This window comes from Equus quagga, chromosome 19 (assembly GCF_021613505.1).
Source record: "Equus quagga isolate Etosha38 chromosome 19, UCLA_HA_Equagga_1.0, whole genome shotgun sequence".
In the NCBI taxonomy this organism is placed as follows: Eukaryota; Metazoa; Chordata; class Mammalia; order Perissodactyla; family Equidae; genus Equus; species Equus quagga.
This window is the reverse complement of record NC_060285.1, coordinates 466,921-486,026: the sequence shown is the minus strand read 5'-3', so window position 1 is coordinate 486,026 and position 19,106 is coordinate 466,921. Positions and strand designations below refer to the sequence as shown.

The following is a 19,106-nucleotide window of genomic DNA, read 5'->3' as shown; positions in this document are numbered from 1 at the left end:
ACCCCAAGACATGAGCGTCCTGGGCAGCACCACAGCAGTGTGGCCCCAGCTCAGCTCATATCTTTACAGGAGGTCTGCACAGAATGCCCCGGAACAAAGGTCAGTCCACTCACCAGCAAGGAGACAGACGTCCTGCCCATGTCCCAGATGACCGGCACAGCAGCCCCCTCTTAGCTGGTCTCCTGCCCTCCCCAGGCCCAGCCTACACTGTCTAGATCCAACCGCATCACACCACCTCCACAACCTGCTGCAGCGCAAGAACCGAAGGGACCTGCAGCTCAGCCCCAGGCCAGCCCTGCTCCCTGCCCAGCACACAGTACCCTGCCCTCAGGGCGCCCCAGCACCCTGCTCGTCTAGATGCCTGCCTCCGACACAGGCCCACAAGCTGTGCTGGAGGCTGCACGCCGCATACGGGCCGACAAGAAGGCTTTCAAGAAGAGCTGGTCCAGCCCTCACTCCCAGAACTTCACTCACTAAGTAAGGGAGATGCACGGCATCGGTCACTGTGCAGTGCATGGGGCCCAGTGGGGACAGGCAGCGTGTGCCCATCCCATACCACCTCATCCTTCCCCCAGCTCCCCAAAGTGTTGGCCGCGCCTGCCTCCCACCATCCCATGGCCCAAACACGTCCACCCCAGGTTTCCAGTGAGATGACGGACAAAGTAAAACATGGTCACCCCATTCCTGAAGAAGAGTAACTGTCGGGTTTTAGACGTTATCAAAGAAACAAAAGGTTTGGACTCAGTGGTCCTGGGGTAGGACTGGAGGCTCTCTTTTCCACAAAGTGTGCAGCTCTCAGGAAGATATGTGACAGCTGGGAGGCCAAGGCCGTACCTGGAACACGAGGCCTTTGCTGCAGGAAGAGTCCAGCACCGGCTGCACGGAGAAGTGGCTTAGGCGCGCGTAGTGGGTCCCACACTCCGCCACCTCTGAGAGGAGGCTGCTGATGCTCTCGGGGGACGCTCCTGATACGTGGATGCCCCGCTTCACCATGAAGGCATGAGCCGGCTGGACAGGACAGAGGAGAGGCCACTGAGGCCAGGCACTCAGAGCCCAGTGTGGTGCTGTATGTAAGTGCTCGACATTAAGCTTTTTAGGCGGAGGCAGCCACTTCAAAGACGTCCATCTCAAACAAACACGTTGCCAGCTACACGACCAGACAAGGAGCCAGGCCACCCCACCACAAAGCTCCCCTTTCAGAAAGCCTGGGTGACCCAGATAACCAACCCCTCAAGTGACACCACTTTCCCCTTCCTGAGCCCTAATTCCCACTCTTACAGTTTAAACTCAGCAATAAAGAGTGGACCTGGGAAACCTTAGGCCACACCCTCGGACCCTAACAAAGGCAGATCCCCAGGACCACACTCTCTCCCCGGCCCCGCCATGACCTCACGGTGTGGCCCTGGGGAGGCCGTGTACCCTCCAAGACCTATGAGTGATAAACCTTGTTCTTCAAAGTTCCCTGATGATTTCTTGCTGAGGTGTGTCCTGTGATTATAATAAGAACCACAAGGACCCCGAACAGCCAAAGCAATCCTGAGAAAAAAGAACAAAGCTGGAGGCATCACAATCCCTGACTTCAAAATATACTACAAAGAAATCAAAACAGCATGGTACTGGCACAAAAAACAGACACATAGATCAATGGAACAGAATCGAGAGCCCAGAAATAAAACCACATACCACACATCTATGGACAGCTAATCTCTCTTTTTTGTGTGTGTGTGAGGGAGATTAGCCCTGAGCTAACATCTCTGCCAATCTTCCTCTATTTTATGTGGGACACCGCCACGGTATGGCTTGACGAGTGGTGCTAGGTCCGCATCCAGGATCCAAACCTGCAAACCCCAGGCCGCCGAAGCAGAGCATGCAAACTTAACCACTACGCCACCAGGCCAGCCCCTATAAACAGCTAAACTTTGACAAAGGAGCCAAGAACATACAATGGAGAAAGGAAAGTCTCTTCAACAAATGGTGCTGGGAAAACTGGAAAGCCACATGTAAAGAATGAAAATAGACCATCATCTTATGCCACACACAAATACTAACTCAAAATGGATTAACGACTTGAATGTAAGACCTGAAAGCATAAAAATCTTAGAAGAAAATATAGGCAGTATGCTCTCTGACATCAGTCTTAGAAGGGTCTTTTCAAATACCATATCCACTCAGACAAGGGAAACAAAATAGAAAATAAACAAATGGGACTTCATCAGACTAAAGAGCTTCTGCAAGGCAAGGAAATCATGAACAAAATGAAAAGACAGCCTAACAACTGGAGAAAATATTTGCAAATCACATATCCGAAAAGTGGTTAATTTCCAAACTATATAGAGAACTCATATAACTCAACAACAGAAAAATGGGGGCCAGCCCCACGGTCGAGTGGTTAAGTTCGCGCGCTCTGCTTCGGCAGCCCAGGGTTTCGCTGGTTTGGATCCTGGGCGCAGACATGGCACCGCTCATCAGGCCACGCTGAGGCAGCGTCCCACATGCCACAACTAGAAAGACCCACAACTAAAATATACAACTATGTACTGGGGGGATTCGGGAAGAAAAAGCAGGTGGAAAAAAAAAGGAGATTGGCAACAGTTGTTATCTTAGGTGCCAATCTTTAAAAAAATAAATAAATACTTTTTTAAAAATTAAAAGAAAAAAATGAACAACATATTAAAAAATGGGAGAGGATCTGAACAGACATTTTCCAAAGAAGATATACAAATGGCCAACAGGCACGTGAAAAGATGTCCAACATCACTAATTATTAGGGAAATGCAAATCAGAACTACAATGAGATATCACCTCCCGCTCATCAGAATGGGTATAATTAACAAGACAAGAAATAACAAGTATAGGAGAGGATGTGCAGAAAAGGGAACCCTCACACAATGCAAACTGGTGCAGCCACTATGAAAAACAGTATGGAGATTTCTGAAAAAATTAGAAATAGAAATACCATACGATCCAGCCATCCCACTACTGGGTATTTATCCAAAGATCATGAAATCAACAATCAAAAGAGATCTATGCACCCCTATGTTCACTGCAGCATTATTCACAATAGCCAAGACGTAGAAGCAACCCAAGTGCCCGTCAGCGGATGAATAGATAAAGAAGATGGGGTGTACATATATACACAGTGGAATACTACTCAGCCAAAAAAGACAAAATCATGCCATTTGTGGCAATATGGATGGACCTAGAGGGTATCATGCTAAGTAAAATAAGTCAGAAAGAGAAAGACCAGTATCATATGATTTCATTCATATGTGGAAGATAAACAAACATAGATAAGGAGAACAGACTAGTGGTAACCAGAGGAGGAGGGAGTGGGGGGAAGGCAAAAAGGGTAAAGGGGCACATATGTATGGTCATGGATAAAAACTAGAGTATTGGTGGTGAACACAAGCAGCCTATATGGAAACTGAAATATAATAATGTACACCTGAAATCTACACAGTGTTATAAGCCAATATGACTTCAATAAAATTAAAAAAAAAAAAAAAAAAGAACCACAAGGGCCAGCCCAGCCACTACATCGGCCCAGTGATGGAGGGGGCTCCCCAGTAAATATAGGCTGAGTAAGTGCCTCAGGCATTCCTATCCTACAGCATCACTATCCACAGGCTGGGACTGACACAACACCTTTCAACAGGTTAAGATGGTAAATGTTATGTTATATGTATTTTACTGCAATTTTAAGAAAACAAAAACAACAAAAATGCTCACAACAAAGAAAAAGCCCAGGACCAGATAGCTTCACTGGTGAATCTACCAAACAAGTAAAGAAAACCAATTGTTCTCAAACTCTTCCAAAAATTGAAGAGGAGGGAACACTTCCTAATTCTAAGAGGCCAGTACTGCCCCAATTCCAAAGTTAAGATAAAGACATTACAGGAAGAAAACTATAGGCCAATATCCCTTTTGAACACATACGCAAAAATCCTCAATAAAATACTAACAAACCAAATCCAGCAGCATATTGAAAGGATTATATACCACAAACAAGTGGGTTTTATTGGTGGAATGCAAGCGTAGTTCAACATACAAAAATCAACATATTAAAACCACGTTAATAGAAAGGAAAAAAAACATACAATTATCTCAATTGATGCAAAAAAAGTGTGTGACAAAACTCAACACCCTTTCATGACAGCAGTGCTCAATAAACTAGGACTAGAAGGGAACCTCCTCACCATGACAAAGGCCATGTATGAAAGACCCACAGCTGACATCACAGTGTGAAAGACAAAGCTTCTCCCCTAAGACCATTAACAAGGCAAGGATGCCCGCTTTCACTACTTCTGTTCAAAATAGTACTGGAAATCCTAGCAGAGCAATTAGGCAAGAAAAGGAAATAAAAGGCATCCAAACTGGAAAGGAAAAAGTACAATTATCTATTTGCAGATTACATAATATTATACACAGAAAACCCTAAGGAATCCACAAAAAAGAAAAATCTGTCAGAACTAATAAACAAATCCAGCAGGCTACAAAATTAAGACACAAACATCAGTTGTATTTCTATATACTAGCAATGAAAAATCTAAAAGGAAATTAAAAAAACAATTCCATTACAACAGCAATATAAGAATATAACACTTAGGGATAAATTCAACCAAGGAGGCAAAAGATTTGCTACAATGAAAACTATAAAACATTGCTGAAAGAAAATAAAAACCTAAATAAATGGAAAGACATACCATGTTCATGGACTGGAATACAGTCATGAATCACCCAACAGTGTTCTGAGAAATGCGTCCTTAGGCAACTTCGTCCTTGTGCAAACATCAGTGACCTATACAAACCTAGATGGTGTGGCCTCCACACACCCAGGCCATATGGTACAGCCTACTGCTCCCAGGTGCAAACCTGTGCAGCCTGTTACTGTACTGAATAGTGCTGGCAGGTGCAACACAATGCTAAGTATTTGTGTATCTAAACAGAGACAAGGTACAGTAAAAATACAGTATAAAAGATAGAAAATAATGCACTTGTGCAGGGCACTGACCATGAATGGAACCTGCAGGACTGGAAGTTGCTATGAGTCAGTGAGTGAGTGGTGAGTGAATGTGGAGGCCCAGGACATTACTGGACACTACTGCAGACTTCATAAACATTTTACCTTAGGCTATGCTAGATTTATTTAAAAAACAGTTTTCTTTCTTCAGTAATAAATTAGCCTTAGCTTACTTTAACTTCTTCATTTTATAACCTTTAAAAGTTTTTTAACTACATTACTAACACTTAGCTTAAAACACAAACACACTGTACAGCTGTACAAAAATGTTTTATTTATGTGCTTATTTTATATGCTTTTTTCTATTTTAAAATTTTATTTTATTTTATTTTTTCACTTTTTAAACTTTTTTGTTAAAAACTAAGACACAAGGGCCAGTCTGGTGGCACAGCGGTTAAGTGCGCACGTTCCACTTTGGCAGCCTGGAGTTCACCAGTTCGGATCCCAGGTGCAGACATGGCACCGTTTGACAAGCCATGCTGTGGTAGGCGTCCCACATTTAAAGTAGAGGAAGATGGGCACGGATGTTAGCTCAGGGCCAGTCTTCCTCAGCAAAAAGAGGAGGATTGGCAGCAGATTTTAGCTCAGGGCTGATCTTCCTCAAAAAGAAAAAAACTAAGACACAAACACACACATTAGCCTAGGCCTACACAGGGTCAGGATCATCAATGTCACAGTCTTCCATGTCTACATCTTGTCCCACTGGAAGGTCTTCAGGGCAATAACATGCATGGAGCTGTCATCTCCTATGATAGCAATGCCTTCTTCTGGAACACCTCCTGAAGGACCTGCCTGAGGCTCTTCTTGAGAACATGGAATATTATTCAGCCTTAAAAAGGAAGGAAATTCTGACACATGCTACAATGGGATGAACCTTGCAGACACTACGCTCAGTGAAATAAGCCAGTCACAAAAGGACAAATACTGATGATTCCACTCATATGAGGCCCCTAGAGTCATCAAATGCACAGAGACAGAAACTAGAATGGTGGGTGCCAGGGGCTGGGGGAGGAGGAATGGGAGTTAGTGTTTAATGGGACAGAGTTTCAGTTTGAGCTGACGAAAAATTTTGGAAATAGACAGTGGTGGTGGTTATACAACACTGTGAATATAATTAATGCCACTGAAGAGCACACTCAAAAGTGGTGAAGGTGGTAAATTTTAAGTTCTGTATATTTTACCACAATTTGAAAAAAGGAGGGGGTTGATTCCATAGAGTAAGGCCATGCACACGACAGTACACTACGGGCCCGTGAAAACGGTGTTCTAGAACAGTCTCTCAGAGAGCAGCCCTCAACACCAGCAGTGCCTGAGGGGTCTGCTAGAGAGCATGTCTCTGGGCCAACCCAGGATGTGCTTCTAGTCCACACTCAAGTCCCAGAACAGCCACTATGAGAGAATACTTAAGATACAGAGAGAGACTGGGCACTGACATGAAAGAAGAAAGCCGCAGAGTATATACAAAAGGCTCCATTTTTGTAAATATATTCACTTATTTCATAAGCTCCCAGAAAGATGCAAAACGTTGGATAAACTGCAGCTACTGCCCAGAATGAGCAAGGCCCCCATCCACTGGCCAGGAGAGAGGTCCAGACAAGTGAGAAGAGCCAGTGACAGGCACATCATGTGGTCCTCTGCTGCAGGGCAGGTGCTCCTGCAGGCCGCATCTGCACTCTGTGCGAGCACTGGACAGGCTCAGAGGGCCCTGGGCACTTCCTCGGATGGATGAAGAAATGGTGTGTACATTTCTATTGTTTCACTGATAGCAATATACACCTTACTTGTGTTCAGTTTCTAAAAGAATGTTAATAAGTTAATATTTTTTAGAACTGAAATGAGAAAACCATCACCATAATCACTAGGCAGGCTGCAGGGCCAGCTTCCCAGCCACACCCTGCTCTGACACGCTGGCTCGCGTCCGAGGCCACCTCTGACTGCACTGGGCCGCATTCTACCTGTAAAGTGCTCAGACAGTGCTGGGCTGTCAACACGGCATGGGTGCAGTGACCACGTGAGTGCTACGGCCTTACCTGGCAGAGGGAAAATGTGGCAGACACGACCCCAATCAGGACGTTCAGCGCGTCCTTCACCAGCTCACACTCTTTCACCAGGACGGGCTGTGGGGCCTGCAGGAGGCCCCCTCCCAGCACCTGCAGCTCCCCTTGGTGGAGCCTGCAGAACCTGTCGAAGGCGTCCCTTCCCGCCTCGGTGAGGTAGGGCTCCTCTCTGTGGCCAGGGGGGCTGTGTGAGAGACAGAGGAAGGGCGGTGAGCAGACAGAGCAACATGCACTTTAGCTATGTGAACAAAATGCAGGAGAAAGAGGGATTCAGAACAGTAAAATGTCTAAAAAGTAGACCACGTAAGGGTCCCAACCAACCACCCAGCCTCTTTGTCAGCATCTGGCAGGCTCAGTGCTGACCGTAATCGATCTTGTGAAGACAACTCAGTGCAGAAACATGTCTAGAAGCAGCAGCAAATGTCCCCACCCACCCAGCACCCACAGGGCACGCAGTGGTCCTCAGGCTGACAACTCACTCACATCATTACGTTAAAAATAAGTACAAGGTTTGCACACTCAGATTCATAGCAGCATTATTCACAACAGCCCAAAGGTAGAAGCAGCCCAGGAGTTCATTGACAGACAAATGGATAAAGAAAACGTGGTCTTGGGGGCCAGCCCTGTGGCCAAGTGGTTAAGTTCGCACACTCTGCTTTGCCAGCCCAGGGTTTCGCCAATTCAAATCCTTGGCATGGACATGGCATGGCACCACTCATGCTGAAGCATGCATCCCACATGCCACAACTAGAAGGACCCACAACTAAAAATACACAACTATAAACCAGGGGGCTTTGGGAGAAAAAGGAAAAATAAAAAAATCTTTAAAAAAAAAAAAAAAAGAAAATGTGGTCTAGCCACACAATGGAATATTATTCAGCCTTAAAAAGGGAGAAAATTCTGACACATGCTACAGCATGGATGAAGCTTGAAAACATGCTAAGTGAAATAAGCCAGACACAAAATGACAAATACTGTATGATTCCACTCATATGAGGCCCCTAGAGTCGTCAAACTTATAGAGACAGAAAGTAGAATGGCGAGTGGCAGGGGCTGGGGGAGGGGGATGGAGTGAGTGTTTAATGGGACAGAGGTGCAGTTTGGGACGATGGAAAGAGCTATGCAGATGGATGGTGGGGATGATCACACAACAGTGTGAATTACTTAACGCCACTGAACTGCACACCTGAAAACAGTTAAGATAATAACTTTTATGTTATGTGTATTTCACTCCCCTAAAAGAAAAAGCACAAAGGATGGACAAAGTCTCACAAACTTTTAAGACAAAACGAGCCTGCTGGGTCTTGCTGAGGGCACACAGCAGCCTCCAGGGGCTTTGCCTCCACATGGCCCTGTGCTGGGAGCTCAGGAACCACCCAGCACAGCTACATCATTCACACGGCCAAAAACACAGTATCACTTTTAAAATATTCCTTTGAAAACCATCAACCCCTACTGAAAAGTATGGAAGAACTGTTTTTTTAAAATCCACTGGAAAAAGTAATTTCTTAATAAATGAAGCCCAGGGAATACAGCTCTTTTCTGAAACTTTTCTTCTCATTTTGAACACCTGACCAGCTCTTTCTCCTCCCCCCCAAAAGACTCTTATTTTTAGATTTAGCAAATCAAAAAGACTATCATTTATTTTTCAAAAACAAAAGTCGTTTTCTGCGGGGTAACAGCTGCACACTGTAGGGCATTCTAACATCAAGATGGTGTCTGACCACCCACACACCTTCACCTCCACGTCAGGCGTGATGCACAAGAACAACATATCTCAGAACTTGTTAAAATCAAAAGGACTCTTCAATCAACAATGCACCGTAATGTGCTCCTTCCCTCATTCAGCAAGTTATCTGAGAGTAGGGGGAACAGCCAGGCGGACAAACCCACTCTCACGGGGTGGGGGCTGCAGACAGGGAACGAAGGCACTGACTTAGAGCCCAGGACCAGGGCTCCAATGACCGGAGACACTCGTTGGTAAGGCCCCAGAGCAGGGCTGAGCTGTGGAGCAGCAGCCCTGGCACAGGAAAAGAATGTGCAAAACCCAGAGACAGGAAGAGGAGGAGCTGGTATGAGTGGGGCTCCACAGTGGTGAGGGCGGGGGCAGATAGGCTGAGGCCCGGAAGGGCTGGCCCTCATTCCAGACCAGGGGTGGCCATGAAGCAGGGCAGGCAGAGCGGGAAGTGATCTGATTCTGCTCCTGGAAGGTGGCGCTGGCCAGGTGGAGGATGGGCTGGAGGTGGTGCTGGCCGTGTGGAGGATGGGCTGGAGGGGCAGCAGGAAGCAAGGAGGCCAGTCCTGAGGAGACCAGAGTCAGCAGCTGGGGTGCACCCAGACCTCAGACACCTGCCCACACTCCCTCAGCGCAAGAAGAGCGTGATGAAAGGAGAAGCCTCTGAAGCTCCAGAGTCCTTCAAATGCCCCTGGGGACTCCTTGGGGACAGGTGTGCACGCTGAGGGTGCCATCTTGCTTCACACACGAGTGTACACGCACATGAGCACATGAACTCTTCCAGTGTCCACCCCTGTACCACCTGGGCCACATGCGCCCCACCTTTGGTGACTCAGAGCTGAGGGAGAAAAGTCCATGGAGGAAAAACACCAAATTCACACTGTCCCACAGAGAGCTCGGCCCCTAACATAACAAAACTGCTTCCCCCAATGAGAAACAGCGGCTCACAGCAGGGAAGGCAGCCTTCAGACCAAGGGGAGGGGTCCTCAGGGGTCTCCAGGCAAGGGCAGAGTTTATAATCCTGGGGCTGTGGGTGTACAGGGCCTCTGCTTCTGGCAGGGCAGCAGCTTCCTAACTGGCCCCACTGGTCAGAGCTCATGGCAAGAAACTAGCTAGGTGGTTGGGATTTAAACTGAAACAAGTTCAAAAGATTCACCAAATGAACTTGAACAAAAGGCCTCAGGGGTCAGGGGTCAGTGGAATCAGGTTGCCACCAGAACAGGCAGGGGAGGAGCCTTGGTCATTAGCTGCAGCACTCCTCCATGTAGGAAAGCCCACAGTGGTGCTTCCCACTGCTGGAGCTCTGTGTTCAGTTCTGCCTTCAGGGGACACCAAGGAGACTACGTGCATGGAGAACAGGGGGTGAGGACAGAGACCTGGTGAGCCATCCTGTCACCTAAACAGTACCCTGAAAAACTAGGCCTAAAAAAGCTGGATCTAGGAACTAATAAATGAAACACCAGTAGCAAATATTTATAAAAGACATTGGTAACCTGGTGGGCCAGTTTTAAGCACGTGAGTGGTTAGCAGAGAGCAGGATAATTAGATTTGCTCTGTACACACAAGACAGCACTGAGAACGGGGAGTCACAGGGCAGAGAAGCCCCATCAACACCAAGGGTGCTCAGCGAAGCAGGGAGCTGGTGTCCCTGGAGGAATCCACATGGGGTAGACAACCAAGCAGGACAGCTAGCCCAGCAGGAGCAGTGCCCGCACACAACAGGCGCTGCATAAGTGTCTATCCTTGAGCATGTGCTCACCCGAAGGAGACTCTGCAGGAGCCGAGAGGCTGCATCAGAAGGCACTCAGCTCCCCACTAACCCCGCTGTTTCATTCAATGCTCCCCAAACTGGTGTTCTACAGAACTGCTGGCCGGTGAGATGCGACAAGAGGGTTCCATGACCACACATCTGGGAAGTGTGTGTCACAGGTCCTCTATCCTCATTCTGGAGGTTTCAAGAGACACCAGCACATCACAGACCCTGAGAAGTCCTGATGCAGAGGCCTGTGGACCAGACGAGCCCAGGGAGCGAGGTGCTGGCACCAGTCAGGGAAACACTGCTGCGACTGGAGCTTCTCGTGAGCCAGAGAGCGCCACTCTCAGTCCTTCCAGATGCGCACAACAGTGGACCTGAGGGAAGGTCCTTTGTCAGCACCCTGTGCCTGGCGCTGACCACCCAGCCTGCCAGGCCGCCCTCAGACACCTCTGCCTGGGAGCCCTCACGGTAAGGACGTAACAGTCACCACGTGACTGCTCTGACCGGAAAGTGTGACTTGTAGAAGTTACCAGCACAGTGGGAGCCTCCAAAAAGCCTGGAAGTCCTTCCCCCTCTGCGTTTCTCCCAGCTCCCAGGACGCTGACCATTTTGTACACTAGCCTGACTGAAACTTCCAAGTTCCTAATCCCTTCACAGATGTTCTTGAAACAACCATAAAGACAGCGTTCCACGTGGGGCCAGGGGTAGTGCATTTGAAAGCAAAGGCTCACGTACCATCCAACCTGCTCCCAGCACCTCCGCTTGCTGGCTTCGTAGGTGAGCACGGCATCCCACAGGTCGATGTCTGGAGTCACACCCGGTTCAGACTGGGAATCAGGAGTCAAATTGGACGCTGACTGGAACCCTTCATCTTCTGACTGATCCACACTCTGAGGAACCTGGAGACCACAGGAAAGGAGGAAACAGCAGGTACGCCTGTGTCTAAATTTCCCCCAAGTGAGATCAGAATTCCAGGACTTTACCACACAGCTCTGTTTACTCATTACAGGAAAGACCTAGCAGAACGTTTCTTCTATTTTTCCCAAGCAGGTATGTACCACACAATGTTTCTGCCCCCAGTGAATCATTTAAGAAATTAAACAAACAAATTTTTAAGCTTATCAATTTCCAATTTCACACAACACTTAAACCTCAATATAACTTACAATGAAATTTTTCATGAAATGCCTCCAAACTAGAAATCCCATTTTGAGGAACAGAGCATAAAAAGAAGCATTTATTTATGTTTGGAAACAACTAAATATCTCATAGTAAGGGAACAACTGAGTAGTGACAGCGCATCCTTTCAGCAACATTTACAAAGCCACAAAATACAAAAGCCCATCATGATTTACTTAGTAATCAGGCAAGATGCCAAGTTATAGGTGAAAAAAAAGTAAATAAAACTGCACGTAGAGTATGAACAAGTATTTTCTGCCACTTGTGGGTACTGAGTACTTGAAATGGGACTTACGTGACTGAGGAACTAAACTTTATTTCATTTTAATTCACTTATATTTAAACGTGAACTCTAGAGGCAGAATAAGTGACTTAACATTCCCTGCTGGATGAGATGAAAAGCAGCAGGTTACCTTGACTTGAGGGGGGCAGCAGCGTCCTGCCCAGGAAGGCCACTGCCTCCCCACAGCTCAGCCACAGGTGACCCAGCCTGGAGAGCTACCCTATCTTTACCACGACCAAAGGAAGGCCAAAGGAGGCATTTCCAAACGCCCAGGGAGCCGGAGGCGGGAAAGCAAGCACCCTACCTTAATAGCCAGTCCAGAGAGGTCTGCGCTGTCCGGCACCGGAGGCAGGTCCAGTCGGACGTCCATATCGTATGTGCGGCTGTGCACAAGGGCACCGAACAGCGAGACCCGGGTGTCTCTCTCAAACCTGTCACCACAAGGGTCTCCATACGAGAAGAGCCCAACAGTGGGCAGGCCAGTGCCCGGCGCCGCCTCCATCACCTGAAGCGCTTTGTGGATCATGTCCTGACACAGATACTCCTCTCTGGAGATCAGGGACTGAACGTCCATCTCAAACACACTCAGGTCGTAGCAGTCGTAGCCGCCGTAGCGAACGTTTCTCCCCACATGCTTGTTGTTAAAGAAGTAGTCCCGCTTTCGCGGCAGCACTCGCGGCGGGCCGCTCCCCGCCAGCTGAACCAGGAGGTCCAGAACAGAGCCCACCTCCACAAGCGGACAGCAAGGGGCTGCTTCCAGTTCCTCCACCAGCTCCTCCAAACGGTCAGCCTCGGGGCCCAGGCCTCCCACCCTCAAGTCGAAGGACAGCATGAGGATCTTGTTTTTCACCGGGAATTTAGAGGGGTCAGGCTGCAGCCTCTGAGTCTCATCTACAAACAGACTGCTGAAGAGAGCGTCGTAGGCCACCCTCCGGAGGCCCTGCTTTGCCCTCCTTCGGCTCACGCCGCGCTGGCCCAAGCGAGCCTTCGGCACCGGCAGGAGGGCCTCGCACAGGTCGTCGAACAGCTGGGTGATGCTCGCCATGCCCACGCTCTCGGCTCCGAGCCCTCGGCGCCGCCCGGCGCGCCCCGCCCGCCCGCGCCCTGCGGCCCCCCGGCCCGGCCTCCAGCCGCAGGGTTCCAGCGCGGGACCAGCCCGAGGACACGCCAGCGGGGGCGCACGTGTCGGCCCCGCGCGCCTTCCCGGGTCCCCGGGAGGGACGGCGGGCCGGGCGCCGCCCGAGGGGGAGCGCGGGGCAGCCCGCGGGTCCGCGGGGTGAGGCGCACGGCCGCCGCTCGCAGGCCTCCCGGTAAGAGCGCGCTCCAGCCGCCGCCGCCGCCGCCGCCGCCGCCGCCGCCGCCGCCGCGTCACCGCCGCCGCGTCACCGCCGTGCGACAGGCCTCATCGCCTGAGCAGGCGCGCCGGAATTGCGTCACCGGGGGAGGGGCGGTGGAGGGGGCGGGGCTGGAGCTGCCGTCCAGGGGGCACTTCCGGCTTGGAGCCTCGGTCCCGCGGCTGGGATGTCGAGGCTGGCCCGAGCTGAATCAAGAAGGCAGAGTCAGACTTTCGCTTAACTGTTTACTGCCGGGGCGTGGGGAGCAGGGCCGGCCGTCCGCGCAGGCCAGCGGGGACTTCGGGCGCCGAGTGGACGCAGGGCCGGCCTCAGGACACTGCCGCGGGCGACCTGTGCGGGGACGGTTAACGCCGGCTCTGGGGGCGGGATCGCGGTGTCCGTTCTGGGATGTCCACCCCAGCCGACGCCAGGTTACCGGGTCACAGCCCTTGAGGAGCTGGGAAGAGGTGCAGGGTCAGCTGGCTCCGCCGTGAGCGGTTGCAACAGCACCCCACTCCCCATGGGGCCCCGAGCCCCTCTCGCCGCAGAGCTCAAAGCAAGGTGTCCCCAAGACTCCAAGCATCCAGCCTGAGCCTTGCCCCCTAGCCTCACCGGCCACCTGCAGCATTTTCCACTGTGTCCCCAGCTGCCCTCGCAGATGCTCCATGGCCTGCATGTCCTCTGGGGAGGCCCTGGAGAAGGGGCCCAGGCTGGGGGGGGCCCTCTCCACGCAGTGCCTGGACCAGGACCCCTGCAAGCTGGGGTGTGGATTCCTGGGCCAGGGGCAGAGGTGGAAGCAGAGAGTCACTGGCCTCTCCCCACTTGTCACCCCACAGCACCTCCACTCTGCCCAACTCACCTCCTCCACCAATACCAAGACTCGGCCCCCTGCTGGCACCCGCAGCAGTGCAGCCAGGAGTGCAGCTTGAGGGGCCTGCAGGCCATGGGCTGGCCCCAGTGCCACCAGCACCAGGTTAGGCTGGAAGCCATAGGCCAGGGGCAGCACCAGGGCCAGGATGTAGCTCAGGAAACCACCAGTTGTCTGTGGGAGTGACAGCAGCATGGCCCCAGCCCCTCATTCAGGAGATCCCCCCTCCTGCCAGCTCAGGCCACCCGACCTCCCAATCTAGGGTGGGCAGCCATACCAGCAGTCGCATCAGGAAGCCAGGAAGGACAATGAAGGCCAGGGGCCTGGCCCTCATGACAATGCCAGTGAGCAGCAGCTGCCCTGCCCTATGACATTACCACTCACCCCTGGTAGTGGTGTGGAAACATGGAACATGGACAGGGCAGCTGCTTCCTTGCCCCTGATATTCAGCCACAGCATCCTCCTTGTAAAAGAGAGTGAGCATATGGACATGTGTACATGTGTGTGAGAGGCTGCTCACTCTCTAGAACCCAAACGTCAGAAGGGGAGGTAGACAGCTCAGGGGTACAGGTGCTGGGGCTGCTGACCCTCTGTACTGGAGACCCTCCTGGTATTGCTCCCAAGGGCCCCTCTGCCAAATTCTAGCTGTAGAAGACTCCACCCACCCATCACCCCTGGGGACCCAGGGTCATGTGGCTCCCCGCCTACATGCAGGACTGGACATACACGTGACCCAAGAGTCATACCCATCATCGGCAAGGTCCAGGGGCCGATCCAGCTGTCCCACAGCCACACAGAGCAGCCTAGAGGAAGAGTCGGCCACAGAACAGGCTGCACTCATCCCTCCTGGAGTCCATTCCCAGAGCCCTCCCCATGTGGCTAACCAGGGCAGGGGATGCCCATGGGCCATGCCCTCAGAGGCTCAGGTTGGCCAGGTGAGGCTCACCTCTGGGCTCTGTGGGACAGGCCACGCTGAATGGCCACGTCCAGGGTGGCAGCTGCAGCAGGGGCCGGGGTGGCTGCGATGCCGCTGCTCACCTGTGGGGTGAATAACATAATAGCAGTGGAGGGCAATTCCCAAACCAGGTAAACAGACCCGAACATCTCTTCTTTGGCCCCTGTCCGTGGGGCTGTCACCTGTACACTCTGAGGTCAAATGGCTCCACTTTTGAAAATAAGACGCTTAAAACTACAGCTTAAGTCACTCCCTTCACCTCTCTGCCAAAGAGTATTTAGTTGAGGGAACTGAGGGGGAGCGCTGGTAAACCCTGTCCCTGGGGTCTGTTCTGGGAGGGGTCCGGGACACAAGGCCACATTCATGTCCATGTGGTTCTGCACCACCCAGCCCTCCTCTGGACAGGCCACCCATCATGGGCAGGTCCTGGGACCTGCCCCTGGCTACGCAGCCACCCAAGCCCCTCCCAGATGCCCCCACCTGCCCATCCAGGATGCTGTCCAAGAGGTACAGGACCTTCCCGAGTGCGTTGAAGGACTTGTCCTGGGCCAAGGCCTCATGTGGCCTGTGGTGGGCAAACCAGAGGGACACATGGACCCAGAGTGACACATAGACCACAGGTGAGTCATACACAGACATATGGGTGGACACAGCCACACCCCTCTCCTGCTCTGCTTACCTGGCCCATGCCTGCATCTCCTTCTGCGGGGCTGACCTCTCCCAATGGAGGACATCAGGGGGCAGGACAAGGGCTGCATCCAGCTCAGTCAGGGCAACAGCCGTGCGGAGAGGGGGTGTGGGGTGGAGGCGCAACTGGTCCAGTAGGGAGCTCAAGGCAGCCACGGCCTGAGCCTCAGTCTGAACCACAGGTGCCTTGAATTCGGGCCCCCCGGGTAGCAGAGGCGAGATGCTCCCCTCTGGGGAGCGGGTGCTGGGACTCAATACGGGGGCTGCGTCTAGGAGGTAGTTCAGAGTCACCGCTACTCACTGGGAGCCTGAGGTGTGATCCCGCCTCCCGGCCTGGGCCACACTGACCTTGCTGCTGGAGGCTCATCCAGTGAGGGGCCTGGGCTGCCCGGACACTCTGAATGGACTCCAGGGCACTGCGGGGACACACAAGAGTGGTGAAGCCTGGTCTTGTGCCACCAGCCCTTCCCACCCTCCTGCCCCTCGCACCTGCGATGTGGCTCCATGGGCCCTGACAGGGGCAGAGGGGGGTCACCCAGCAGTGCCTGCACCATCATGCACACTGACTGAGAGAGCGACTCCAGGTGGTAGCCGCCCTGGCAGGAAGGAGGAGGGCAGAGATGTGACTGGGGCAGGGGGTCATTGGGGCACCATCCCAGGCAGGATGCCCTACCCATGCAGCAGACTCCCTCTGACTGCACCTCAGCTTCTGGCCCATGTGCCCTCCCTGCTTGCTGTAGTCACCTCCAGCACAGCGCAGACCCGGCCACAGGCCAGCACTTGCAGTAGCTGCGTGAGGTGGGCGAAGCACTCTGGAGTGGCCTGCATCTGCCCCTGGAACCAGAGCCAGGTGTGAAGGGGGCCTGGTCCCGGGACCCCAGGAGCCCTCCTCAGCCAGGCCAGGCCCTCACCTCAGGATCCCCAACCGCTGAGTCAAATCCTGCCGCGACTAGCACTAGCTCAGGGTCAAACTGTGGGCAGGGCGGGTGGAGGGAAACAGGAAAGAGGCTGGAGCAGGGGTAGAAGAGGCCCCTCCAGAGAGACCCTCCCCATGCCCAGGGCTCCATTCCACTCTGATAGAGTTGAGGGGACCCTGGACACTGAATCCCCCTCCCACACTCCTGCCATTGAGACCACCCCCGGCCGCAGGCAGTCACCTCAAAGGCCAGGGGGAGCAGCACATGCAGAAAGGCAGCCACATAGTCAGCATTTCCCATCCCGACCTGCGGCCACAGGGTGTCAGTGTTGGACCCTGCCAGGGGGGCAGTGGCATCTTCACCCCGGGGCTTGGCCTCTGGGGGTAACCCTGGTAGGATGTCCTGGGCTACACTCAGGAGGCTTGGAGCTGTGGGGCAGGGGAGGCGGGCTGGGTGAGGGGCTCTGGGTGGGAGTCTGAGGTGAGGAGCAGGCACCTGGTTCCAGGGCAAGTTGACAGTGAAGCCGCAGCCCTGCCCCTGCCCGACAGCATCTGTATCTGACTCTTGAAGATAGGGCCAGAAGCGCCCATGCTCGTAGCGGTGCCAGGAGAAATAAAGGACGCTGTGACAGCCAGCCAGGGTCAGAGGTCAGGACCCTTAGCTCCACAGCTCCTCAAAGAACCCTGAGCCCTGAGCACACGGCCATGTCTTCCCCCTCAGATTTTCCAAGACCAGGCCGAGCACTTCAAAAAGTGGAGGCGCAGGGAAGGGTCTTGTCCCCACCCCCAGCTCACCTGGGGTCATCCTCGAAGATATACTGGATGCCCTGGCCGTGGTGGATATCCCAGTCAACGATGAGGATCCTGGGGACAGACAGGACTGGGGGCCCTGAGGGGTGGGGCCTCCCACCTCCAGGCCAGGAGCCTAGCCCAGGATGGGAAGGAGCTAAATGGGGTCTCCCAGCAGCCGCTCCGCCCCCTTCCTGTCTGGCCTGGCCCCCACCCTGCAGCCAGCCCACACACACCTGTGCAGCCCGTGTTTCTGCTTGGCATGTTTGGCTGCTATTGCCACATTGTTGAACACGCAAAACCCATTGGCGGCAGCCCTCTGGCTGTGATGCCCAGGAGGCCTAGGGGTGAGTGGGGTGCAGGGCATGTCAGGGTCATTCTGTGCCCTCACAGGTTACCCACAGGTCGGGAAGGGAGACAGTTCTCACCTCACCAGAGCGAGCCCATTTTGCACAGCTCCAGTCAGCACAGCATCCACTAACTGCAGTGCAGCCCCTGCAGCCAGCCGGGCACAGTGGAAGGTACTCTGTGGGGGCCAGGGGTGCAGGTGAGCGCCCTGCCTGCTACCCCCACAGGCACTGCCCAGGCCTCTGCCAGGCTGCAGGACACTGAGCGCTGAGCAGAATAGGCCACACCATCCTAGGTGCCAGAAGCATCAGCCGGCAGGTGTGCAGGGCATCGGTACATTCATGAACACAGGGACACTGGCAGGGTTGGCAGCCAAGGCTGCGAACAGGCATAGGCATGCAGATGTGTCTGGGTAGGGGGTGTCCCCAGGGCACGCACCGGATGGAAGTAGATGGCGTCATACTGTCCAGACAGTGCCTGGAGCTCCCCAGTGCCCAAGGCCTGGGTCCCGCGCAAGAGGGCCACATACTCGGGGCTGCAGAGGGCAGACAGGCCAGGCAGAGTCACCAGCAGGAGTAGAGGGGGAAGGAGGGGCTGGACCCTGGTGGGACTGCCCACCTCATTCCTCCCTCACCAGCCCACCAACCACCCGAACAGGCACGGGGTGGGAGGGGAGAGGCTCTGTTTTCCTGGCGTGGGCAGGCTAGGGCAGGCGCAGGTGCTAGGCTGCCTCCTCCAGGGCATGTGGCAGGCCCGCCCTGGGTCTGACCTGTGCACCAGGCCCAGCTCCTCCTCCGAAGCCTCTCTGGCAGCCAAGCGTAGACACCTCTGCTCCAGGCCGCGCTGCCGCAGGCGCTCCAGGGCTATAGTCAGGCGCTCAGGACATTCTATCTCACACTCGGGGCTAAGTGGACAGAGAGCTTGAAGTCCAGAGCCCCCTCCCCATGCCCCGCCTCTGCCAGGTCCACTTACTCGTCCCAGAGCAGCCGGGCGGCCGTCATGTCCTCGTGGTACACGAGTGCGGTCCCCATGGCTCGGCCACCCGGGGCGAGCGGGATTCAAACGCCCACACTCGCAGGCGAGCACACTGCCTGTCCCCACCCTGCAGCCCCAGCGAGGAGCCCAACGAATGCCCGAGTGCTGCAGGCGGGAGCCTGGGCGGGAACACACGGCCAGCGC

The 19,106-nt window shown here is 53.3% G+C and overlaps 2 protein-coding genes across 8 annotated transcripts in view; both read right to left on the bottom strand.

Moving 5' to 3' along the window:
• Positions 1-13,547, bottom strand: part of TUBGCP6 (tubulin gamma complex associated protein 6) — a 24,346-nt gene extending 10,799 nt beyond the window's left edge. For 4 of the 7 annotated variants that reach the window (XR_006886146.1, XM_046646349.1, XM_046646350.1 and 1 more), the window contains exons 1-4: positions 12,335-13,365; positions 11,304-11,467; positions 7,051-7,261; positions 835-1,008 (exon numbers count right to left, since the gene is read on the bottom strand). Coding sequence is in view for 6 of the 7 variants with exons in the window: in XM_046646349.1 (XP_046502305.1) it covers positions 835-1,008; positions 7,051-7,261; positions 11,304-11,467; positions 12,335-13,075 (1,290 nt within the window). In the remaining variant the exon portion in view is untranslated. Of the gene's footprint in view, positions 1-834; positions 1,009-7,050; positions 7,262-10,571; positions 10,897-11,303; positions 11,468-12,334; positions 13,377-13,401 lie in introns of those variants that run through there. The other 3 variants (XM_046646351.1, XM_046646353.1, XM_046646355.1) reach the window with 3 other exon arrangements.
• HDAC10 (histone deacetylase 10) lies at positions 13,399-19,106 on the bottom strand. The gene is given in 21 exon segments (XM_046646690.1): positions 13,399-13,570; positions 13,964-14,085; positions 14,087-14,137; positions 14,224-14,406; positions 14,617-14,695; positions 14,979-15,035; positions 15,179-15,270; positions 15,668-15,752; positions 15,867-16,143; positions 16,223-16,290; positions 16,364-16,470; positions 16,619-16,708; positions 16,786-16,845; positions 17,032-17,097; positions 17,287-17,413; positions 17,586-17,654; positions 17,816-17,920; positions 18,008-18,105; positions 18,366-18,462; positions 18,697-18,831; positions 18,900-19,106. Coding segments are annotated over 21 exon segments (2,199 nt in total). The 5' UTR covers positions 18,959-19,106.